Source organism: Macaca nemestrina, chromosome 7 (genome assembly GCF_043159975.1).
Source record: "Macaca nemestrina isolate mMacNem1 chromosome 7, mMacNem.hap1, whole genome shotgun sequence".
NCBI lineage: Eukaryota > Metazoa > Chordata > Mammalia > Primates > Cercopithecidae > Macaca > Macaca nemestrina.
In genome coordinates this window covers 26,549,625-26,576,620 of record NC_092131.1, presented here as the reverse complement: position 1 = coordinate 26,576,620, position 26,996 = coordinate 26,549,625, and the positions used below count along the sequence as shown (strand labels likewise).

Sequence of the window (26,996 nt, the reverse complement as noted above, 5' to 3'; positions counted from 1 at the left end):
AGCATATTTTGGGTCTGAGGGGTAGATAATAAAGGACGAGAAGAAAAACAGAAAGTAAATCTTAAGATCCTTGAGGACAGAGACTGTGATATAATCATCTTTAGACCCTCCATAAAGCCTGACGCAGCACCTTCTGTCGTTCAGTGACTGTTTACTGCACGACTCCTACATGCAGAACGATAGTGAACAAAACAGATTGGGTACTTGCTTCACAAGTCTTCAGTCTCACAGTGAGAGGGAAAATTGATTAAAAAAAAAAAAAAAAAGTCAGGCTGGGCATGGTGGCTCATGCCTGTAATCCCAACACTTTGGGAGGCCGAGGCAGGTAGAACACTTGAGGTCGGGAGTTTGAGACCAGCCTGGCCAACATGGTGAAGCCTCATCTCTACTAAAAATACAAAAATTAGCCAGGTGTGGTGACAGGTGCCTGTAATCCCAGCTACCCAAGGGGCTGGGGCAGAAGAATCACTTGAACCCAGGAGGTGGATGTTGCAGTGAGCCAAGACTGCGCCACTGCGCTCCAGCCTCGGTGACAGAGTGAGACTCCGTCTCAAAAAAAATATATATATATAAATATATATATATACACACACACACACACACACACACACACACCCCCACCCAATGAAACAGATCATTCATTACAAAGTGTGGTTAAGCATGATGAAAGAAAATAACAGATTTATTAGGGAACATACACTGGGAGTCCTGATCTAGCCTGAGGTTCAAGGAAGGCTTCTCTGATGAAGCAACACTGAAGCAGAGAGGTGATGTGGTGTGTGATTAAGGGTTAGGGAAGAAGCAAGCGACAGAGCCTTCCAGTGACTTGCAAATTATAAGACTTCAATGAAGCAAAGCCTGTTCTACTTTTAAAACAACTGGAATGAATCCTGCTTTTTCGCATGTAGGAAGAGATGTAAGACAAATCCTGGAAATCTCATCCAAGTCTTTCATTTTACATATAATGAAATTAAAATCCCCATATGAGCTGGCCAAGGCCAATTCCTGGTAGGACCAGACGTCCAGGCTTCTGGTGTCCAACCCAGTGCCCTTTTGACTACACTGCCACAAGAACGGCAGTTTCAGTGGCCACACAAACTTCAAGGCAGTGATGAGGGCCCTTGAAACTTACACAAGATGAAAGGGCTTATCCTATATTCAAATGGTCTAGGGTGGGATAAGATGAAAGCTTTGAAAAATTGAATTCTGTGCTGTGTGTGAAGAAAGGCTCAATACGTCCAGGTATTTTTGACCAAGAGGTATTTGTAAACCAGCAACAAAGAGTGAACCAGGCAGATTTTCCTGCCAGCATGCTAAGTGAAAGCAAGATGGAGATGTGATCATGGTACTGTGGCAAAGTGATCCATCAATCCAAAGTGACAGTTAAGGCCTACTGATTCCATGCATTAACCCAATTAGCCCTAAGCTCTGATCATCACCACACCTGAGCCTTCCCTGCCACTTACAGAGATCACAAGAAACAGGCCTGAGTAATAGGCCAGGCATTTTATTACATGCTGTGAAGCCCCCTGGGAACTTAATACCGTTTAAGCAACTTTCCTCTGTAGCTTCCTCATGTTCGTCTCTTTACAACACTGCTACACCAAATAAAAATAATACCTCCTTGTTTTTTTGTTTTGTTTTTGGAGACGGGGGTGTTACTCTGTTGCCCAAGGTGGAGTGAAGTGGCATGGCTCACTGCAGCTTTGAACTCTTGGGCTCTAGGACCTCCCACCTCAGCCTCCCAAAGTGTTAGGATTACAGGTGTGAGCCACCACGCCTGGCCTAACACCTCCATTTTGCATTCTTGGTTAACTTTTCCTTCTCAGTAAACAACGAAGATACAGAGTTGGTTAGAAGAATGGTAAATGCAGAGGAAAACCTACATTCTGGTCCATTCTGGCATCTCCAAATTTAGAAGTGAACACAGGCAAGAGTTTTTACTATCACTCTATTTGCTAAGCAATAATAGTAAGAGAAAGTTTGTGAAATGTTGCCAGGGTTACATCTCAGAAGAGAGGCCTCGTTTAGAAGACAGAAAAAGATGCTACCGACTACAGATGAAACCTTAATTCCTTCCTCATTCAACACCTCTTCAAGGGACAAAAGACTGGAAATGTCCCTCCAATAAAAACAAGATCTCGGCCGGGCGCGGTGGCTCAAGCCTGTAATCCCAGCACTTTGGGAGGCCAAGACGGGCGGATCACGAGGTCAGGAGATCGAGACCATCCTGGCTAACACGGTGAAACCCCATCTCTACTAAAAATACAAAAAAAAACTAGCCGGGCGAGGTGGTGGGCGCCTGTAGTCCCAGCTACTCAGGAGGCTGAGGCAGGAGAATGGTCTAAACCCGGGAGGCGGAGCTTGCAGTGAGCTGAGATCCGGCCACTGCACCCCAGCCTGGGCGACAGAGCAAGACTCTGTCTCAAAAAAAAAAAAAAAAAAAAAAAAAAAAAAACAAGATCTCTCTCTGCCTTTCCATGATTCTTAGCCCCTGTTTTGTGCTGTCTCTTTGTCTCCAAAAACAAGCTGCTTTATTGAAACATCACAGAAAAAACAGTTGTCCCCCAGACAATGAAGTTGCCTGCATGCAGGCATTTCCAATGTAGGCAGGCGACAATACTGGCAGAATTCTCAACCTGTTGCTATAGTAGCAGAAAGAATGTGATTCCAGCAGCTCTGCTGAGATCCATATCCAAATCCCTCCTGCTCCTGCAGAGAACATTAACCCTTCACTGTCCTTCCTCAGGGGCAGAAACACCTGGGAGGAATCCCAAATTTTTCTTATGAGCTGGGTGCTATAGCCTTAGCATTTGCTCATTCACTCTTTCAGTACCTACTTAGGCTCTATTATGCTGGCTCCCAGGTTTTAAGTGGTAAATAGGGCAGACATGGCCCTTGGCATTGAGCAAGAAGAGGAGGAGGATATGAAATTATTGCTCAAATAACAATATATTATGTAGCATCTGTGCATACGGGAGACACATGAGATTTACAGCAAAAACATCACCAGAAAGGTGACAACCTATCCAAGATAACCAGCTTATCTATGAGTTGTAGCAGACCCTATATATTCTGGGCCATTACAATTATTTGATTGTTCGCATGTGTTAATTGGAGAAAAATACCATTAGAAATAGAAATGCCTGCTCCAATCATATCATGTCTCCTACAAAACATTAGTTAAAACACGTTGTTTAACTACACCAATTTTTTCACATAAAACAGAAATAGTATAATCTGTCAGGGAACCACTGCTGAACATGAGGTTATGATCCCTCATTTATAGTCACCAGGCAACAGAAATGGCAGGTGAGGGCTCAGAAAACATGTAAAAGCAGCACAGTCACAAAGACCCTGTGAGAACTTCTAAACAGTCTCCTCACAGTCTATTTCTGTGGTCAGGGCAGTAATGAAGAAACACCAGGAAATGCAATTTAGGAGTGACCTATAATCCAGCTTACTTTCTCTAACACTGTGGTATGGAAATCTCATATTGTCAAACACCTTCCTGCTAGATTTCCTTTTTTCCCATGGAGCACAAATAGTAAGGAGGCGGGGTTTCTTAGGAAGATCAACTCAGTAAGTAATGCTTGTTTTGGGAAACAAGGTACTATCAGCAGATTGCCAAGAAAAAGCTGAAAAAACAAGAAGACAGGTGTCTAATCTCAATTGGCCATTAGATGTCATCTCAGGAAGGTTACATTATCCTTTGTACTTCAGTTTCCTCACAGGTAAATTTGATACACCATAGTGTTAGTTCATTTTGCATTGCTACAAAGGAAGACCTGATGCTGGGTAATTTATAAAGCAAAGAGGTTTGGCCAGGCGTGGTGGCTCACGCCTGTAATCCCAGCATTTGGGAGGCCGAGGAGGGCGAATCACGAGGTCAGGAGATCGAGACCATCCTGGCTAACACCGTGAAACCCCGTCTCTACTAAAAATACAAAAAATTAGCTGGGCATGGTGGCGGGTGCCTATAGTCCCAGCTACTTGGGAAGCTGACGCAGGAGAATGGCGTGAACCCGGGAGGCAGAAGTTGAAGTGCCTGAGATTGCGCAACTGCACTCCAGCTGGGCGATAGAGCAAGACTCCGTATCAAAAAAAAAAAAAAAAGAAAGAAACGAGGTTTATTTGGGCTCATGGTTGTGCAGACTGTACAAGCATCTGCTTTGGGTGAAGCCTCAGAAGGCTTTTACTCATGGTGGAAGGTGAAGGGGGAGGAGGCAAGTCACATGGCAAGAGAAAGAGCAAGAGAGATGCTAGGCTCTTTTAAACAACCAGGTCTTGAATGAACAAATAGATGGAGCACACACTCATTAACACAGAGAGGGCACCAACCCATTCATAAGGGATCTGCCCCCAGGACCCAAACCTCCCACCAGGCCCCACCTCCAAAATAGGGGATCACATTTCAACATGAGAATTGGAGGGGACAAATATACAAACCAAACTAGCCACATACATTGAAAGGCACAGAATGATCAATAGCAAAGCCTATAAATTGGTGGCCTAAAATAAAGTGCTTTATTCTTCTTCTTAGTGACACCATAAAACATAATTTCTGCCCTGGAGAATATCTGAGAATCTCAATCATATGTGACAACACTGGTTTTCCTGTCTCAGTGAGAGAGGCTTAGGCACAAGCCTTTCACAAAATAAATCAGGGAAAGATGTGCCCTCAGGAAGGGACAGTCTCACCCAAATCTCTTTTAGTGTTGGGCTTGGCTATGGGGAAAGGTCCCAGTGTTCAGAGTAGATGGCAACTCATACCTTTTCACCTGAGAAAAAGGGGATGACAATAAAGGGATATCATGTGATCTAAAGTAATGGCACTACCCACATAATACCCCTCCTGGAACTGGGAAGTGGATAACCAGACACAATAACCCATAATCTTCACATTTTAGAGGATACAGTGGGAATGGAAACGGAGGCATTCTATAGGAATTCCAATGCCATCTCTGTAGCTATCAAGTTTGAGATATCTTCAGCAGTTTCCTTCTCTTTTTTTATTTATTTTTTTTATTTTGGGGTTGTGTTTTTGAGGCAGAGTCTCGCTCTGTTGCCCAGGCTAGAGTGTAGTGGTGCAACCTCGGCTCACTGCAACCTCCACCTCCTGGGTTCAAGCAATTCTCCTGCCTTAGCCTCCCGAGTAGCTAGGATTACAGACACGCACCACCATGCCTGGCTAATTTTTGTATTTTCAGTAGAGATGGGGTTTCACCATGTTGGCCAGGCTAGTCTCGAACTTCTGACTTCAAGTGATCTGCCAGCCTCGGCCACTCAAAGTTCTGGGATTACAGGCGTGAGTCACTGCATATGGCAGGAGTTTCTTTCCCTTCAAAATTCCATTAGAGAGATCATAGCAGCTATGAGTCTCCTGCTTACTTCCACATCACGAGGAGCAGAAGATGGCTCCAAAGGACGCATACTTCTCTGCCTCTGGGTTATTCTAGGGTCCAGCTAGGACTTCAGGAGCCTTCCAAAGCAGGAAAAAATGCAACTCCCTCCTCATACGCCATTTTCCCACTGGGGAAGAGTATTTTAACGGCTCTATTTCTTCACTCTTCTCCATATCCATGCCCTTTGCAACAAGTATTTGAAGGTTCTCACACTAAAAAAGTGAAAAAGGCCAGACCTGGTAGCTCACACTTGTAATTCCAGCACTTTGAAAGGCCGAGGCAGGCAGATCACTTGAGGTCAGAAGTTTGAGACCAGCCTGGTCAACATGGTGAAACCCCATCTCTAGTGAAAATACAAAAATTAGTTGGGTGTGGTGGTCGGTGCCTGTAATCCCAGCTACTTGGGGGTCTGAGGCACAGTAATCACTTGAACCAGGGAGATGGAACCTGAGACCGTGCCATTACACTCCATCCTGGGTGACAGAGTGAGACTCTATCTCAAAAAATATAATACAAAATTAAAGCAAATTAAAAAGTGAAATACATTTCCCTACCCTTTGACACTGTGCTTGGTCATGTGATTTTCCTTGACCAATAGGATGCTAACAGATTAATGACATTATCAGAAGCTTAAAATGAGCTTGCACACTGTGGCTTGTACCCCCATCTCTGCCATCTCCATGAGAATAATATGCTAAAGCTAGCAGCTGGTGCCAAGGGAAGGATGAGAGATATGTGGTAGAAAGCTACCCGCCTCTGAGCCCAGCCTAGAATCAGCCGATTGCCCCCCTCAAACTACAGACACAGGGGTTAGGAAATGCACATTGTTGTATAAAACAGATTTTCTGGTTGTTTGTAATGCAGCATTACTGTAAGCACCAACTGGTACATACACCATAGTAAAATTTCACCTGAAATTTATGGTTAAAATACTGCTTGCTTTGTTTTCTTGATACATTATAAGTAATTTATACCTGATTTTTTTTGTTTGTTTGTTTCATTAGACTCTAAGATCCTCAAAGCAAGGTCCTATTATATTCCCAGTGTCCAGGATTTATTCATGAGTCTGCATCGTGTTCTAAACCCTAGGCAGATACAATGGTAAACAATATACATCCTAGCCATCAATCTGCAACTGTAGATTTTTCCCATCTAGCATCTGGGTTAGTTTGCTTTTGGCCACAGGTGATCATAAAGTTTACTTTTGCAGCTAGAAGTATATCAGGTCAGTAATGAACTCTGAACCACCTGAGTGTTATTTGCTTAAGTATAGATGAACTGGAATCACTGCATCTTTCAGTAATGGAAGGGACTGACAAGACCATTGAATTATTGGGTTTTAATCCTGGCCAATTACCAGAGCTTTAAAAATTACAGGTTCCGAATCTTCATCTACAAATATTTGATTGAATCCTCTAGTACAAGGCCTAGGCATCTGTGTTAAAAATGTCTCAGAGTAATGCTGACAATCGCAAGAATTGAGGGCCCACCACCCCCATTTAGTAGAACCCCTCCATCCAATGATTGAATGTCTTCTACTGAGTTGAACTAAGGGTTTATAATGACATTAATAAACCCCACAAGGGGACCATGTCCAGGGAACTACATGTATCAGTTGGCTATGTTAGTATAACAAACCATTCCAAAACTCAGCAGCTTAAAACAATAAGCATTTATTATTGCTTATGAGTCTATGGATCTGGATGGATTTGTCTGATCTCTGCTGGGCCCACTGAAGTGTCTGACGTTAGCTGGCTGGTCTAGAATTGCCTCACTCACGTGGCCAGTGTAAGGTCGCTGTCACCTGCGGTGATGGGGTCTCTGGGCCACAGCAAGCAAAACCATGAATGTCTGTCTACATTCCAAGAGAAGCCAGATTCTAGGAGAGCAAGCAGAAGTGTGTGAGTGAGCCTCTTAAGACCGTGGCTTGGGACCTGGGCTTAGAACTGACATACCCACACACCTTCACTTCTACGAATTCTGTTGGCCAAAGTAAGTAATAAGGCCAAGCCCACATTCAGGGGCTAGGGAAAGAGACTCCACCCCTTGATAAGAGGAGCTACGAAGTCCTAGCTCAAGGAAATAGATTTAAAGAGAAGAATAATTGTGACCATTTTTATAATTAATCCATGACACAGCATAACATGGGAGAGAAATAGCACTTCCAGCCAAATGTGATTTCTAAGTGAGGGCTGAAGTTTTCACCCCATCTCAAAAATTACGAAGTCCACAGGTTAAAGCTTCATCTTACATTCATTATTTCTATTCCTGCCTGCACACACACACATCTTACTTAATCCTCAAGATCTCAGTCTGAAACTAAAGCGAAAGCAATCTATTTACTCTCAGCACTATTTTGTATTATCCTTTGGGGTTACGAAGATGGGATAACATGCCCCTCTTATGAGGATGTGTTCAGGACAGGTCTCTGTGATGTCTCTTCCTGGCTTAGGATGTGCCTACAGATGAAATGTGACAGTGATCATCAGAGCCACACCCTCTAAAGGACCCCAGAGCATTAGCATGAGGAGCACCAAAGCATAAGACAAAACATTACAGGAAAAGATAACACACAAGACCAGCAAATAACCCCAAGGAGCAGGAAACTGGAGCTCCTTGAAGACTACAGGCTGATGCTAATTAGATTTTATTCACCAGCTGTTTTCTAGGCCCTCTTCACTCTACCGCCCTTCTTTACTTACCCTTGCCAGACTGTGATCACTTAGAAAATGCACTCACATTGCAGGGCCTGAATCCACAACTATTTTCCCTGATCCAAGCTCCAAGATGCATGCAGCCTGTCTAGGATGTCGCAGCAGTTATTCTAGCATCTCTATAGCTAAGGTGCTGCTTTCTATTTTTCAGAAAAATCACCATGACCTTCTGGATAGCTCCACTCAAATTCTTTAAATGTTTACGTGTGGGCCAGGCATGGTGGCTCATGCCTGGCCACCATGCACTTTGGGAGGCCAAGGCAAAAGGATCACTTGAGCCCAGGAGTTCAAGACCAGCCTAGGCAACAAAGTGAGAGCCTGTTTCTACTTTAAAAAAAAAAAAAAAAAGAATTCCAGAAACCAGGAAACACAGGATGGTAGAGTGGTGGCCACAGCTGGGTATTGTCTGAAGGCTTTTTGGAGGTGATTCAGCAACTGGTAAGGAGAAAGTACATGTTGCTTAAAGGCAAGGCTATCTCAAGTCCATAGTTAGGTGCCTCTTTATAGATACAGTTTTCAATCTGCTTGGTAGGATCGCTGCTTAAAGGACTAAGCAACAGGAGTAGATGAAAAACACAATGAAATAAAAAGAAATGCTAAATTCACCATACGGTTGCCTTGAAAAGCCAAATTCAAGCAGATATTGCATTCAAAGTGCTTCATGAAGAAACTCCAGGAAGTTCTAAAAACATACAAAACAGGCCATGAATGGGAGTGTATGACAGAAGCACCTGAATGTGTTCAGAGTTCTGAGCTAAGGATTCTGGGAGCAACCAACCCAAAGATCCATTCCTTATCCATGAGGAACATCTGAAGCCCCCATCCCATCCCATGGAACCTGGACCATACAGCGGATCAAGGCCTTTTGATTTGGGTCAAATGAAGGTTGCCAGGTGGAGGTTAGGGGGAGGGGGTTAAGTGAAAATGCTATATAAACTGCATGTTTTTGCTTTTCGTAAGTGGTTGTGGTTTTCCTGTTCAGCCTGCTGCAACTGGACCGTCCCTCTACGTAAGTCACCCCTAATAAAAACCTGTCATGTTTGCTGGCCCTGGGTCTCTTCTTCCACCTCTTGAATTGGTGCCATCCCTACTGAAGTTAACAGGGGCCTGGCACTACATGGAGGAAATGTTGCCAACACTCTTCTAACCTGTATTCTATTCCTGAGCACTGATTCTGGGAGAGAAGCACGTTTGGGGTGGTGATGGTTTTGTACCGTAACGTGTAGTATCCAACGTACAAATGCCTATGAGAGTCAGGATGGCTATCAGTGCCGTTAACTGCATGGGCGACTTAGAGTGGCTTCTGTTTGTTTTTTAAGCATAACTGAAAAGTCATAAATTGGAACCAGCAGTCTCTAGGCAAAATCATCATCATGGCTCCGACCCCCCACTTCTTGCTCACTTGGCCTCCAAATAAGTGGCATTCTTGGATTGTCTTCTAATGAGCTGGCTGATGGGGCTGCAAGCAATCTATGCTTTCGATTAATCAGCCAAGGGGAAACTAGAGCCGCAAAAAAAAACAAACTCCTGGCATTATCACCACAGGAACACTGGGCATGACAATGATGAAGTATTGCTGATTTACCTCCAGCAAAAGACACACTGCACTTTCCTGGAACTTAGAAGAGGGGCATTCACCCTAAGAGAGAACTTTTCACCCTACCTGTGACCCTCCCCACTCATACCCTCACTCACAGCCGACTTCATAGACTTCTTATATGCCAGAAAGTTCAGATGTGCCATCTTGGTACACTGTGTTTCAGGGTGATTCGCTGCAGCTCTAGAAACCTAGACATGTTAAGCATAGGCTGCTCCGTACTGGGAATCCTGAAGTTGCCTGCACAGAGTTGCCTAAAACAAACCTGTGCTGCATATTCAGAGTCATCTGGCACAGGTCAAACCTTCACAGGTGTCATGGCAGTACCTCTGGTTTGGGCAATTTCTATTGCATTTCCCATACTGCTCTCCTATAAAACCCCTTAGCTCAGCATCCTCACACTCTGATATAAACACGATGTAATTCCTCAAATTAACTTTACATGTAGCCTCGTCTTTCCTACATTTTTATGAATATCTTGCCAGGTATTAAGTTTGGGCTAGGCCAGGAACCAGAGGCAGCAACTTTATTCCTTCACATGTCAGTGCAATCAACGGCTTGTGTTTAGAATAAATATTTGAGACACAGAAGCCTGTTAACAATACAGCGCTTGATTACTTTGAATTACTCTCTCACCCACAGCAACTGAGGGAGAGGGCCTTGGCACCAGCTCCCTGCACAAAACCTGCTTCCCAGCCTCCACCACTTGCCTCCCGACCATTCTCTCAAAGAATTCTCGACACGCTATACAAAGATCTCAGTTTTCTCCCTTAAATGCCACCCAAATTCCACATTGAACACAGACTTTTTTCTTCCCATAGCAAGACAGATTTAATTCAATACCTTCATGTTCACAAATATTTAATGGGACTTACCTTGTACCTCTTTTCCTCAAACCCCACCTTGCATCTTTCGGTCAACACTTAACTCCTTTAAATAAAGGGCCTTTTTTGTTTGTTTGTTTGAGACAAAACATCATCTTGGTCTATTACAAAGCTATCGTGACACTTCAGCTTCATTTCCATTAGTCAGAGGTGCCTATCTACTAAAATGTCCACAATCCTTCGCACTTTTTCTTCCTCAAAACCTATTTGGTAAGCAATATGGTGTTTTGTTTTGTTTTGTTTTTCTACAGTGCCAAAAGGGTACGCTGTACTAACCAGAGGTAATTAGTAGGTTAAGTTTTCTTCCAAGGCCAGGCTATCGGGTTACAGCTTTCTAATAAACCCTCCTGCGAAAAGACATTTCTTTGTCTTGGGACCACCGAGAACTCACCAAACAAAACACCTTCAGTTGTCTCAGAAACTCTGCCATCTAAACACAATCAAAAAGAAAAGCCAACACCAAAGCAAATAAAATGAATGAAGTGGTCCTGCTGCGGGCAGCCCTTACCATTGGGAGCGGAGGCCCCCTCCGGACCCTCGGCGGGGTTCTGGCTCCTCCTGGGCTGGGGTGAGGGTGGTGAGGGGTCCAGGCGGTGGGTGTGGGTGGAGGTATGCTCCGAGCATGCTTGAACAGGACTCACTGCCGTCTGCCTGCCTGTCTGCCACTCGGTCCTCTTGTCTGGGTGGGAAGGGCCAAGATGAAAAAAAAAAAATGTGCAGGTTACTCACTGGCCTTCTCGGGCAGGCAGACACACCCAGGAGGAGGGAGAGGCCAGGCGCAGACAGGAGACTCTTCAGAGGCTGAGCCTGAGATCTCCCTTCTGATTTCCTTTTGTGATTACTTCCTGAACTTTAAGCTCAGTCTGCATGGGCATGGGTACTTACAGAGGCAAATAACACTTGGGTAATTAGATTCTAAGGGCTTAATGCAAAGGTTACTTCGAAAGGCAGTGCTTCAGCACACATCCTTTTGCATTTCACTCTGAAATTTGTTTCCTCTGAGTTGGAGTGTTAACACTGGCATAGGAAATGAGAGTGAAGGGTTACTCTGGGGCAGAAGTCTGGAAGAGCCTGGAGCAAGCAAACCTGGATGTGATTTAAACAATGAGTTTCTGGAGTCCCACTTTTAGATTGAATTTTAGAGAAACAGGATTCTCAACAGTCTCCCAGTGCCTATGGACTTTGCCTTGTCCAAGAGGCACATTCTTGAAGTAGGTATCTATAAACCAAGATGTTAGAAATGGATTCACATTGTAAATGCAAGAATTTGTTATTTGATAGCCTGACCTCCGATTAATCCTGAAATGAAGCCTTTCACAAATGGATACTAAGTTGTTGGTTTGGGAGGAAGCATAGGTGTTCATAAACAAAGGCATGGCAGTAATACAGCCTAGCAAGATGGAGCAGAGGGTGAAGGAACAGGTACTTGCCTCAATTAACCCTGAAAATGCACTTCCAAAGGAGGGTAACTGTTCCTCTTTCACATGTGAGCACACTGAGACCCAGAGGTTAGGGAACTTGGCTCATGCTGGGCCAGCTAGTGAATGGGAGACCCTGGATTTGGACCCAGGTTTGCCTGAACCCAAGACCTGGTATCCTCCCACCACACAGCCAGGAATGCCTTTCACCACTCCAGCACTCACCCTTCCTCCACCTGCAGCTGACCTAAGGCTAGATACCTTTCCTTAAACTTTTATAACTTTTCCAAAACTGATATGCCATGAAACGTAATTCCGTGGGTTTTTAATAAGTGCAATAAAAGTGGAACAATGTACTATGTAGGTTTCTCTACTGTCGCTTCTCATCGCCTTTCGTATGCTAATATATACACTGTGACTCTCCAAGTTCGGGACCTACAGTGTGCCACGTTCCCCTTTCCAAAGGGAAGGGATCTTCTGAGTTTGGGAAACAGTATTATAGAGATGTGTTGTTCTTTTCTCCTCTTTTTTTTTTTTTTAAACTTATAAAAAAATTCATTATAAAAAACTTCAAACAGTATATAAGGGCATAAAATAAAAAGTAAAAAATTCTCTGTTATTCTTAACAATCAGTCCCATTCCCTAGAGGTAACCACTGTTAGCAATTTCTTCGGTATCTGATTCAGAAATGTTTATATATATAAAGCATATATGACTATCCTCTTAAAAACAACATAACTGGGATTAAAGGATACCGTGATGTGTTATTTGGCACTTCAAAAAAACTTAATGATACATTTGAGATTTTCCATATCAGCATATAGAATTGCTTGGGCAAGTTAGAGTCAAGAAAAGTAAAAGTTAGGTCTAAAATATTGGATTACCACTTTATAGAAGCGTCCACAACATGGGCCACAGTACGCACAGAGGGGCAGACTGAGAAGGGAGAAAGAAGGGGGACTCACACCCCTTTAAACATGATTACAGTTGAATAGATACTACACGTTTTACTCTATGGGTTTAAAAAAAAAAGTGACAGAGAAACGAATTTCTTCCCTCTCCCAGCTCTGACTGTCACCCCAATGTATTAAATGAATAAAGCCTTACCCTCAACAACCCCAGCAATCAGTTGCTACTATTATCCTCATTTTACAGATTGAGAGAGCCATCTCAGAGTATGTACCCAGCACATGAGAAGGGCAAAATAAATGCTTGACATTTTATTAATGAAGCAAACATGACATTGGCCACCCTGATTTTTGCCACACTGTGTTCCTAAAAGCCACACTATAAAGTGGATCCTATTGTCCCTTAGGAACAATGTTGTAATTGCAGGTTGTGTTCCAAGACTTCACGTTGTCTTCCTATAAATTCAAGACATAATCAACAAACTCTTGTAAAACCAGAGAGACAACAATAAATCTCATAATCGTGTAAAATAGTAAAATGATGTTCCATGACTCATATTTTGTGAGATTGGCTCATACAACCCCTCCTTTTTACCGATGATGGAAAGAACATCCAGAAGATTGTGTGGATCTTCTCTAAAAGTATATATCTTGTTACACTGTCTCAGTAATGAAACAATTTTAAAATGTGCCCACATTTGACACCTGCATTACACAAGGAACTCCTCATACTCTACAGTGTACATACAAACATGTTGTATCACAAATTTGACACAATATTAATATACAAGTTAGAACAGGCATTACTCAAAATTTAACTAGAAACAGCTGACCCTGCCTGCCTCTTTAGAATTAAAAGGTCATTTGAGGAATGATTTGACTGACTCATTTCTTAGAAAAACTGTCGAGGGATAATGCGAATCAATACTTTCCTATTTTCCCAGTATATTTTTCTGTATAAACCAGAGGCTTTCAACATCATTCCATGGGTTTTATCCCTGCTAACACAGTTGCAGAAGTGTCTTCATAGCCTGAGATATTACTGGGGACCTTAGCTTGATTTGGGATGTAGAGCTTTGACCTGATCCTCCTGTCCTCCTGCCAATTCTTTCTTTTTTATTCCTCCCCACCCATTGTCCTAGGTAAGGAAGCCAACTTGGCAAAACCCTGTCTCTACTAAAAATACAAAAATTAACCAGGCGTGGTGGCATGCGCCTGTAATCCCAGCTACTTGGGAGGCTGAGGCACAAGAATTGCTTGAATCTGAGAGGCGGAGGCTGCAGTCAGCCGAGATTGCACCATTACACCCCAGCCTGAGCAACAGAGTGAGACTCCATCTCAGAATAAAATAAAATGTGAATTATAATGATTTAATATTATCCAGTATCCAGACAGTATCAAATTCCTCTAAATATATCAAATATATTTTTTTATACTTTGTTCAAGTCAATACTGCAATTGGTTCATAGGTGTTGCCATTTTATCTAAACATTCTTTTTCCATCTTTATTTTTTCCTTGCAATTTATTTGTTGAAGAACCTGGTTCTTTGCCAGAAAATGTCCCACAATCTACATTTTGATCATGGTATGATTTAACATGTCCCTCTCCCTTTGGAATTTATAGTTAGATTTTAGAAGCTTGATCGCATTTAGATTTGATTTTTGGACAGACTAGCTAGTTGAAAGGCAGTCTTATGTGCTTCCATCAAGAGGCAACTGGCGTTTGATACGTTCTGGTATTTGTGCACTTAGCAGCTACCGAAAATCAATGACTTGGTATTATTTCCTAGGGACTGAAAAATGATTTTCTTCCATTTCTTCCTCATTTATTAACTGGGATGCTATTAATACTAAGGTTTATACTTATCTAAAATGAAAGCATACATTTCCCATTTCTGTTTTGGCCATGATATGTTAGACAGCATATATTTTTGCAACCTACATATTTCATTAAAATCTATTTTACTGAGATTATTTGCTTTAATAAATAACTACTCAGATTTCTGTAAAACAACAACAACTGGAAAACACCATTCAGAAACCTTCAAAGAGTGGTGAAGGACTGGTCCACAGCACACCACTCAAGTTCAAACCTAATTTTGTCACTTGTGAGCTCTAAGACTTAGGTCAAAGCTTTTCATCTTCTCACCCTGTTTTTTTCATCTATAACATGGAGATAATAAAGCCTACATTATAGTTTTTACGAGAATTCATGATAAAGTATGCAAAGAGTATGTTTCAGTGTCTGACAAATAGTAGATACTCAGTAAGTTGTAATCACTACTAGTTTCATCATGGTTTTCCCCCACACCAAGCACAGTGCCTGGCAAACTGCAGCTGCTCAATCAATATCAAGTGAATAACTTCAGGGATGATTGGCTGTACTTTGTCTCAAGCTGATGGTAGCTTTAATAGTTCAAGATACTGGGAATATAGAAGTGAACAAAACAAAATCTCCATTCATGTACTCACATTTAATTGGCTGTAGGAATGGAAAAGGGCATGATTTGCTCCCAGGTTCATTTATCCCAGTCAGCTATTTTGAAAATAAGTACTACTGGTAAGCCACGGTTGAGGAACATTTTACTTCCACTCTTTAAAAACTTCTCTTTTGGGGAAATTCCTGGGAAGAAGGCATCATTACTCAGATATTAAAAATATCTTACCGTATGTTCCCCACATGGGCTTCAGTATACTAAACGTACCTCAGTGCCTTGAACTATATCTACAGAGAGGTAAGAAGACATCAATTTTCTCCAAAGGAAAGATGTACCAGCATTGCTATCACCTTGACTTGGCCTGAGGTGCTTTGAGGGTTCACTCGGTGTACTGAGTTAAACTGTGTCCGTTGAAAAACAGGCTGATGTCTGCTACAGTTTGGATGTTTGTCCTCTCCAAATCTCACACTGAAATTGGATCCCCAGTGCTGAAGGGGGGTGGCTAATGGGGGATGTATGGGTAATGGGGCGGATGCCTCATGAATAGATCAATGCCCTCCAGGGGGCAAGTGAGTTTTCATTCTATTAGTTCCCACCAGAGCTGTCTGTCAAGAAAAGCCCGGCACCTCCCCTCTCACTCTCTCACAGCCTCTCTCACCATGTGACTTTTGCGCATGCCAGCTTCCCTTGTGCTTCCTACCATAAGTGGAAGCAGCCTGAGGCCCTCAACAGATGCAGATGCCAGCACCATGCTTCTTGTACAACCTGAAGAACCATGAGCCAAATATCTTTTTCTTTATAAATTAACACAAAATGGACTATGATGTCAAAGTCCTACTTCCCAGAACCTATGAATGTGACTTCATTTGGAAATAGGGTGTTTACAGACGTAATCAAGTGAAGACGAGGTCATATTGGATTAGGGTGAACCCTAAATCCAGCCACTGGTGTCGTTATAAGAAGAGACATAAAGACACAGGGGAAAACATCATGGGAAGATGGAGACAGAGACTGGAGTTACGCTGCCACAAGCCAAGGAAAGCCAAGGACTGCCAGCAACTAGGAGAAAGCCCACTGGCATGTTGACTTTGGATTTCTAGCCTCCAAGACTGTGAGAGAATACATTTCTGTTGTTTTCAGTCATCCAGTTTGTGGTAATTTGTGACAGCAGCCCTAGGAAACTAAAACATACAGTGAACTCAGACCAAAAGTATGGATCAACCAGCCTACCTACGGCTTAAACCGTTTAGTGGGAAAGACAGAGAAGGGGTGGGGGAAATCCTAGACAGGAGAACCTGAGTCAGCTTTAATTTGTCTTAGACCAGCTGGGCCCACAGCCGACTCTTCAAAGCTGCACAAGTACCAACAGGTAAGCCTGCTTTACCTGAAAATCAGGCGGGCAGAAACCACAGGACTTGTTGGCGCTGATATGTTAGGAATGAAAATGCCCTTTGTAGGGTAAGGGTAATCTTCCTCCACGGGAGGGAGAGGGGGAATATTAACACCATCCCGTGTTGGGGGAGAAGTACTTTATCCTAGATATCCACCTGTCTATCCTGTCGTATCTCAGGGAGGCTCTATGGCCTAATAAAAACATCTACACACTCTGACGTGGGATGCTCCTTAGCACTCCCCCGGTTATTCAACCATGCCAAGCCTCAGCATACCACCACCTCCTCTCGGCACTGTGAGAAGAATTCAATGCAGTAAGGCAGTGGAGAACCTGGCATGTGAGAGGTGCTGGTCTGGCACCCTTTACAAAGCCGTATCTGGATACTTGTGATGGTAAACAGTCGTGGTGACCACTCACAAACACTCCCCTTGTGTACTAGGCACTGAGCTGGACACTGTAGAGACTCAGTTATGGTCTTTGATAAATGAACTGTGTAAGGGCTTTAGGATTTAGAGATGGTGTCTTTTTTCTTTCTTAAAATTTCATTTACATTATGGTAGTGTTTTATAATAAAATGTCTTAAAATTCTGATCTAATATTTTTAAAAAGAAGTGGGAAAAGCTGTCACATATTTATTAAAAATGTATTTTTTACAACATGGCTCAATTGTTCAGCAAGGCACAGCTGAATCTTGCCAAAGCACCAAGAGAGCCAGTGTCCACCCTCAAATTTCCCCTCACCCACACTGCACTCCAACACTGTCAGTAGCACACGATTTAGCACTTAATTGGTGGCTAATTATTGCAGGTGTGCTAGTTTTATTTTCCTAGCTTAGCTCCCTCAGGGCAAAAATTACCTCCTTTCACACCATCTATCAGCACCTACTCAGAAGTCCTGCATGACCAAGAATTAGCTGGCCTTACAGTCAGGACTATGCAATAGACTTCTCTCTACCTTTCTGGAGAACGAGCCATAACAAGCTGCTTAGTGATTAAGTTAGAGAAAGGAATGAAGCAGAAGAGACTATGACTAAGAGCTGTGCTCACATTTGGGGTCTGCTAAATAATTTCCCATTGGTCCACTCTGAAATGGCACTACCAAAACCATGGGGCAAAACATGCAGGTGGTACTCAGCGATCCAGCTATGGGTCAAAAGCACCTGAGAAACCGGTGTATATGTGTGCAGGCTTGTGTGTGCACGTGCAGCGGCATGTGTACATACCTCAAGGCTAAAGCAATTCAAGCTTTTCTCTTCCTGAGATAAAAAACCAGCCTTTCTTAGTGACTGCTAGACTGTATTATTTCTTTATGACTGCCACAGATGCTTTGGGTACTTGCTGGAAGCAAGAAAGAGACTTTAGCCCCATGTGTCTTTGGAAACCGTGGATAGAAGAATTATGCGCCAGACACTGCGCTAACTTCTTTACATTTGTTCTTTTAATTATTCCACTCAGAGGTTCTAGGGGGTTGGACCAACCCCATTTCACTGGCTGGAAAACTGCCTAGAAAAGGCAGAGCCAGGACTGGATCTGATGTGTCAGTGACTCCAGCACAGACTTCTGCATGACCACAGTTCAATACTATTGGGAGGGAGGGGACAGAGCCACGAACCAGTATCAGGCAAAGTGTTGTTAGACCCTAGACATTTTCCTCCCATACCCTTATCCGCTGCCCACCAATAGAAACAATGAACTTTCACTGGAGACCCTCAAATCGCTTCACAAAGAAGGCCTCTAGGCCTAAATCCAGCCATGGATAGAGGGGGAAAAGAGAGACCCATACTGAAGCCGTTGGACTTGGGTTAAAAGCTGCATTGTCCCTCCTCTCCATGCAGAGCAGCTAATTGAGGTTAGAGCCATAGAAACTAAACAAAAGGCTCTGAGGGGCCCACACATCCTAGCCTAACTGCTGCCAACCACTGTGGGAAGGGCCAGAGGAAGCCCTGCTCGCCCTCATTCCTCAACAGTTTAATGAAGATTTGGTCTGTCATCTTCCCAGGGAACAAACTCCTGCGTGACTGTCTGAGAGAAACTGATTTTTATTCTCAAACAAAACAGTGGATTCTCCTTTAAAGCCAGAAGTCGGCAATAAAATGGTCCATAAACATATTTATGGGGTTATAACCCCCTCAGACTAGGCACTTGGATTTCTCTCCAGCCCCTGGGCCTGCCAAAACCAAATTCCTGGAGAAGTTCCTGGGCATCATGGCTGGGGAGCGGTGGGAAGGTCGGCAGAGGCTGGGGGCCTCCCTGAGCCGCTGCCACAGATGGGCACTTTTCGGGCCAGATCGTCCATGGTCTCTGAAAGTTATGAGGTTATTCACCCAACACCATCTATCAGCAAATGAGGATATCCAGCTTGCTTTGTACGTTCGGGATGATTCTGAAAAAAACACACTTGCATTTCAAAATCTCTAAGATTTTATCACATAAATGACACACAAAAAAGCAAAATTTTTTATGCATCATAAAGCAAGGATTACCTTTGAGCCGGCAAAGAAAAACCCAACCATTTTCTTTTTAGACTTATTTTACTTCTACTCTTTAAAAACCTCTCTTTGGGGGATAGAAATTTCTGGGAAGAAGGCATCATTACTCAGATATTAAAAATATCTTACCGTATGTTCCCCACGTGGGCTTGAGTATACTAAACCTACCTCAATGCTTTGAACTTACTGTCATCTACAACTTTTTGCCATTTCCATAGAATTAAATTGACAAGCAGACTATGTGGGACTGAGGACTTTAGCACTTTTCAAACAGGGAAGAAGTTGTCATATGATAAAAAGGTTAGATTTGTTCTTTATGGATTCAAGACATTGTCATAATAACTATAATAATTACAATAATAATAATAAATTGTTGGAAGAGCTGACATCTATCCATTAAGCATATTTATTATATCGGTCATTATTTTAAGAGCTTTTTTTTTCCACATGAAAGTTTTTAGTTTATTAACCTTCCTGTGAAAAATCCACAATGGCCACAGATAACATCATTGCAATGCCTTTACCCCTTCAGCTGTGATCCAGTCTCCAGCTCACTGCTAGATACTTCATTTCTTTTTGGCGACACCAACATTGGCCTTTGCAGTCCCCCTGACTTTCCTCATTCTGTTCTTGTGTTCCTCTCGTTGCTTTCTTGAGGTCTTTCTCTTCTCATACAGACCATGTCTTGCAAAGCCATGTTTGGATTCATATTTCTTTGCACAATCCAAGAAATCATAAATCATGCCAAAGAAAGTTGTCTTGCCACCACCAAAATGAGTTCTGAATCCAGGTACAAAGATGACATCCAGTGTGGTCTTGTACATTTTGGCTAGTTTTTCCTGAATTTCTGTCTTAGGTACGGTACTGTTGCCTTCCCGGGGTGAAGGACATCAATGACCATTTGTTTCCTCTGAAGTCATCGGTTGGTCATGAACTTTCTAGTTCAGATAGTTACCATGTCATTCATGATGGCAGTCTATCCTCAGACAGTCAGGGAGTCTACTCTAAGAGCTTTAAATACATTTTTTTTTCTTTCAATCTTTTCAACAACCCTATGAAATCATTACTGTTATGGCTCTAATTTTGCTGATGAAGAAAACAAAGCTCGGAAAAGTTAAGTGTTTAGTACTGACTTAAACGGCTAGTAAGTAGGGAAGCCAGTATTCCAATCAGGCAGTTTGTTGCCACAGGACTAGTTGTTAACCGTAACATTGCATGAACATGGAATGAGCTTCCTCTCTAGAGAGTAAGTCCTTTAAGACGAGAGGCAGCCACTATGGTACAAGAACTTGAGCTTCACTTGGGATATTGGCAAGTTACCCCATCATGTCCCTGGTGACGCCGAGTTCATATTCCATTATATTAAGCTACTTGGTATCAACATGATTTTCTAGTTTTGAATAGTTCTATAGTTGTATTTTTCATTTGTGTCAGGAAGTTAGTGTGCCATTTAAGAAGCAGAAGGGAGATCAGCTTGTCATGGCAGGTGGCATTCAGATTTCTAAGGAAAACATTTAGATTTGTACACCTGTTCGGAAACCGCCTCTATTTCTTCGTAGAGGCAGGTGGTTAAATACATGCCCTTACCAAGGTTTCTGCTCTAAAGCCAAGAGGCTCATCCCTGAGGCAGATGCTACACAGCACCTGCAGCTTGCCCTACTCTTAAGCAAACCCAATGAGAATGGATGTCAGGTTCAAGCATGGCAATAAGGCCAGAAGCGATTCTGATGCTGAAAGGCCAGGTAGGATTCCATTAAACCAGCCTTCTCTAAGTCACTGGGCCACCTCCAGGGCACTGGCAATTGGCCAGATCTAATACCCACCTCTGCTCTGCCAGAAGTGAGGTGCAAGAAGCACCTATAAAGAAGTGAAATATTAGATTTGTGGAAAGACTGTTCATTTTGTCTCCCTCAACTACTTTTTCCCTTTGCTTCATTTACTATTAGGATACAATTCAAGTTCCATCACATACAATGGAGCTTACTTACAACACAAAGGAAGTGGGTAATGTATTTGGTTCATCATCCAGCCTTGAATCATTAAGAGGAAAGCTTGACCAATCTTCTAGAACCTCTAAAACAGTGACAGCAAACCCCTTTTATTATTCTGAGGGCAAAGAACTAGAATTCTAGGCCTCACGCAAGCTCTTCATATCTTTCTCTCTTTCTACTTCCAGTTCCTCTTAGCCAACTGTCTCCAAAATGCCCTTTCTGGGCACGTGGAAAGAAAGAGGGACATGTCCTTTTGTAGGGTATGAAGCACATTGGCTGTTGTTACTTCTCCAAGTGAAGCTGAGCAGAAAACTACTGGCAAGTCTAAGGCAGAAATGGGGCAGAAAGAAGACTGGAAAACAGCAAGACAAGGAAAGAGAAATGTCCTATCATAGTCTGGTGTGTAATAACAGGGAGCTGGCTGCTCTTTGGACCAATGACTTGCTACCAATTTTATTTATTTAGCAACAGAGTCTCATCACCCAGGCTGGAGTGCAGTGGTGTGATTTCGATTCACTGCAACCTGCATCTCCCAGGCTCAAGCAATCCTCCCACCTCAGCCTCCCAAGTAGCTGAGACTACAGCCACATACCACCATGCCTGGCTAATTTTTTGATGTTCTTGTTGTTGTTATTATTGTTGTTTTTTGGGTGGAGACAGGGTTTTGCCATATTGCCCAGGCTGGTCTCAAACTCCTGGGCTCAAGTGATCTGCCTGCTTCAGCCTCCCAAAATGCTGGAATCACAGGTGTGAACCACCACACCTGGCCTACCAATTTTAAACATAAGAATTGGCACTAAAAACGGTGACCCATTCTTTATATAAAGACTGGCCAGTGACAGTCTCAAAGACACTATTCGAGAATTAACTCTGTGGTAATGGCAAGAAAAGAAAAAAAAAAATGAGAAAGAACTAGAAGAAAGAAGAAAAGGTAGAGAGAAGGAGTCTCAATGTATCTTAATCATGACCCTTTCAAAAACAACCAAGTATATCCTTCCCCACCGCAAACACTTCCTGTCATTTCCATCTAATGGAATGTGCAGGGATGGTCTGAAGAGATGCATTCAACAATAAAGGAAGCTGCCGGGTAAGAATATCCAGGCTGTCACCTCTCAAGAGTCATCGTTTTTCTTTTGGTTCTGGGGACACAGCTAGACTGTCAGATACGCTGCCACAGGAAAAGGCATGCACCTACAAGGGAGACAGAGGAAAGGGCTGAAGGGAGAGACAAAGACGGAAGCTGAGAGAAGACCCAGATTTCAGAGTATCTCTATGGGTTCTATAAGTTTAATAAATAATATTCTTGGATTTACTATGGAGTCAGTCCTGCCAAAACCTACACTTGGACTTGAAACCTAATTGAAGAAAAGTCATTCAAAAATACCAAAATGAGTGAAAGCACGACCAAAAAAAATTATTTTAAGAGTAAGAATTAATGGAGCATATTTAGGAGAGAGAGAATTTAGGAAGGGGAGAGAGAGAGAGACAGCTATACACACAATATTAAGAGGTGGTAGAAGTGGACCCTGCTGGTCTGTGGAAAAATGTGGAAGGATGACAGCTCAACATGGCATGAAAGTCACCATGGGGAAAGGAGACTATCCCAGTCCTTCCAAGGTTGAGGGAATTAGGGCCACAAGGAGAAGAAGGGAAGTCAGGCGACTTTAAGGAATTATATGGAGCACAAAGTACAGGTAGAAAAGGTAGGACTGTCTCCTCACCATCAACAAGGATTTGAAGGATACAAGATGGCTCAGGATTGAGTGAGTGAATGAATTAGTGGGTGAATGAATGAAAGCCAAAGACGCTGGGCAGAGAGGCTTTAACCTCAGATGAGTGATCAGCAGGAGCAGGGATGAGGATGACCATGGGTAGAAAAGAGGGTGCGAGCTACAGCAGTGACAGGAAAGGAGGTAGCTGTTGGGGAAGTTGCAGAACTTTTCCAAGGTTCTTAGTCTTAGTCCCAAGGTTCTAACTGTAATAATAAATTTGAGAATGTGAAAATCACTGTGAGCTTTAGAGAAGACAATGTATACGAAAGTGTCTGGCAGTGCCTGGGAAATGGTGGGTGCTCAGCAACCTCGGATTAAAACAGAAGTCAAGTCACATGGACCCTGGGAAATGTGCTCTTCACTATTGACCTCTGTGTTTCAATCAAATATTTACTGTATACTATTATGGGTAACATGTGGGAAGTGATCTAATAATGAATCAGATATTGATATTGCTCTTACCCTCCGGGCACATCTGATACAGATTACAGTGTAATGTGGTAGTAAATTCACCTGTTCAGCAGATAATTGTTGAGCATCTACTATGTGCCAGGCACCGGTGATACGCCAAGGACAACAGAAAGTCCCTGTGCACATTGAGTTCATGTGGGCGCAAAGGACAATCCAAATCAGACAAATCATTTCAAGTGGGGTTAACTGCAATGGAGAAAGACAAAGGAGAGTAAAGAGGTAGAGAAGAAAGAGGGCACAGGAGACCCTATTTTACTCATGGGATGGTTGGGGAAGACCTGTAGGAGGAGGTGACAATTGAGCAGAGACATGAACGGAGTGAGGGAGTGAGCCGTACGAAGATCCTGAAGAACGACCTTCCAGACAGAGGGAACAGCAAGAGAAAAAGCCTAAGACAACAGAAAGTATGAACATGAGAATGCAGGAAGTGGTGACTGACATAGTGCAGCTGCTGAGATAGCAAAGAAGTCAGTCTTACTTTGTGGTGTCACTTTATGTATATGGGGGTGTCACATTATAATAGGAAATATAAATTAGGTACAGTGGTATGTGCCTGCAATCCCAGCTATTAGGGAGGCTGAGGTGAGAGGATCACTTGAGCCTAGGAGTTCAGGAACAGTCTGGGCAATATGGTGAGACTCCATCATAAATAAAAAAAGAAAATAAGATTTAAAAAAAGAAGATAAAAAGAAAAAGAAAAATATGTTTGGTTTCTACCCCAGGTTCCTAAGACAGAACTCCTAAATCTCTTGTAGATACAGGTGACAGGAGAATCTTCTGTTCTAATACTTGGTTGTTGACCCCGATTCTTGACACAGACATCTTAAGTTCCCTGGAATTTCTTGGGTGAAAGGAGCATCTTTTGTCCTAATGAGGCAACTCTTGGTGGACTTTTGAACAATGTCAGGATAGGAGCTGGTTGCCGGGGGAACCAACCATGTGATTAAAGGATTGGAACTTACAGCCTCCTCCCCAACCTAGGAAGGGGAGAGGAGCTGAAGGTTGTGTTGATCCCCAATCAATGGCAAATGATGTTATCAATCACACCTATGTGATAAAGCCTCCACAGAAAACCAAAAGGACAGGGTTCAGGGAGCTTCCAGGTAGGTGGACACACGTGAGTGTCAGAGAGGGTGTGGAAGCTCTTTCCACATGTCTTGCTCTGCGTGTCTCTTCTGTCTGGCTGCTATCCTTTAAATAAATAACCAGTAAATATAAGTACAGTGTTTCTCTGAGTTCTGCGAGCTGCTCTAGCAAATTAAATTTAAAGAGGGAGTCATGAGAATCCCAGATTTATAGCTGAAGCAACTGGTATCTTAAGTGGGGGATAGTCTGTGGACTGAGTTCTCAACCTGTAGGGTCTGACACTATGTCCCGGTAGATAATGTCAGAATTGAGTTAAATTATAGAGCATTTCGCTGGTGTCTGCTGGAGAACTGGTTGTTAGCAGGAAGCAATCCTCACATATTTCGGTGACCAGAGGTGAAACATTCTGTATTGAGGTTAAGAGTGAGAGAAACACTTTGGTTTTTTCTATCCTTAATGGGAGGTATAATAAGGAATCAAGGAAAACTTCCCGGAGGTGCTGCCAATTGAGCTGAACCTGGACAGAAATGCAGCATTTGGTTCCACAGCAAAGGAACACTGAAAACCAAGGCCCAAAGGAGGAAAGCAAAGAGTGTGTGTAGGGAGCAAAGAAGAGTTTGGTTTGGATGAAGAGGACATTTGATAGGGGGAAGTGGTGGCCAATCAGGCAGGAAAGGTGGAGGGAAGTAAGAAAGGGCAGGAGAAAAGAAAGGGCAGGAGGAAAGAAAGGGTAGAAGGAAAGGAAATCTTAATTTTTGAAAATGTATTATCTACTAGGCACCTAGCTAGGTTCTTTGTCTTATTTCATTTAATAAACACAGCTACCCTAAAACATCCCCATTGTAATAGATGGCAAACTGAGGCTAGGAAAGGTTAAACCCCGGAGTGAGTTATGGATGTCAGCCTAAAGAAGTCAGGGTTTTGCCTGGTGCGGTGGCTTACGCCTGTAATCCTAGCACTTTGGGAGGTCAAGGCGGGTGGATCACGAGGTCAGGAGATCAAGACCATCCTGGTTAACACAGTGAAACCCAGTCTCTACCAAAAATATGAAAAAATTAGTCGGGCGTGGTGGTGGGCGCCTGTAGTCCCAGCTACTCAGGAGGCTGAGGCAGAAGAATGGTGTGAACCCAGGAGGCAGAGCTTGCAGTGAGCCGAGATTGAGCCACTGCACTCCAGCCTGGGTGACAGAGCAAGACGCCATCTCAAAAAAAAGTCAGGTTTTAGGCAGGGGAAATCATTGAAGGTTTGTAAATGCAGGAGGGACACAGGCAGAACAGTACTGCTCTGGGATTAACCTGGCACACAAGGTGGATGGCAGCTCAGGGGTAAGCGACCAGCAAAGACAGTGTAGATCTCCAACCATTACTGTGGGGAAGAACCATCTTATTTCTTTCACATTCCCAAGGCCCTGAGGTACAGTACTAGGTCGATATCAGGTAGCCAGCACTTTTTTAACAGACTACCCAATTTAAAGTTCAGAGCCAAGAACAGCATAGTTCTTGTTCAATCTAATCTTCCTTTTCTTGTGACTAGGGTCATGTACGAGCCAAAGAAGGCCAGGCTAAATTTTTAGCTTTTTCAGACTGTAAGGTAAAGTATCAAGAAGGAGTGACTTACTTGCTCCTCAAACACTAAAAAGTTGCATTTGATTTTTTTAAAAATAAAAAAAAACAGAGCATTCCGCTGTAACACTATGATGGAATACTATCCATCAAAAGAAAATAATTGATTACTAGTACACATAACAATATAGATGACTCTCAAAATAAGCTGAGTAAAAGAAGCCAGGCAAATCAGAGAACCTACTGTATGATTCCATGTACACAAAATTCTTGCAAATGCAAACTAATTTGTAGTGACAGAAAGCAGAGTAGTGGGTGCTTAGGGGTGGGGTGGGGGACAGAGAGAGAGGAAGTGATTATAAACGCACACGAGGAACTACTGGGGTTGGTGGATACGTTCATTATCTTGATTATGGTGATGACTTCACAGGTGGGTACATGTGTCAAAACTCATCAAACTCCACTCTTGAAAGCTGGAGAAAAACACAATGGCTCTATAGATCTTAAATAGGGCCCCTAAAATCAGGGGAGACAAGCATTAAAGATTTCCTCAGCTTTTGGGACAGAGATGTCTTGTGAATATTTGTGTTCTTTCAGGACGCAGAGCTGGACCAAATTTTCCAGCCCCGCTGGCAGTAAGCTGTGGCCAGGCCCTGAGTTCTGGCCAATAGATTGTGCACTTCCACGTTCCACCCACCACCTAGATGACTCTGAGGACACAGAGTAGCCTGGGTTCCTGAACTCTGGAGCACGGTACACGGAAACCAACTCGCACTAACAGTGGCTTGAATGAAAAATGAACTATACCGAGTCACTGAAATCTTGGTCTTTTACAGCAGTTAGCCTCCTGGACAAGGACATTATATAAA

At 43.0% G+C, this 26,996-nt stretch overlaps 1 protein-coding gene and 1 pseudogene across 7 annotated transcripts in view; both read right to left on the bottom strand.

Annotated features, from left to right (window-relative positions):
• LOC105467637 (stonin 2) overlaps positions 1 to 26,996 on the bottom strand; it is a 175,927-nt gene that overhangs the window by 53,529 nt on the left and 95,402 nt on the right. For 5 of the 7 annotated variants that reach the window (XM_011717330.3, XM_011717331.3, XM_071099776.1 and 2 more), the window contains one exon: positions 11,109 to 11,279. The exons of the other annotated variants lie outside the window; for them this stretch is intronic. In XM_011717330.3, the coding sequence (XP_011715632.2) occupies positions 11,109 to 11,279 (171 nt within the window). The remainder of the gene's footprint in view (positions 1 to 11,108; positions 11,280 to 26,996) is intronic. 7 annotated transcript variants of the gene reach the window in all.
• LOC139364225 (small ribosomal subunit protein eS24 pseudogene) lies at positions 11,286 to 20,212 on the bottom strand (annotated as a pseudogene).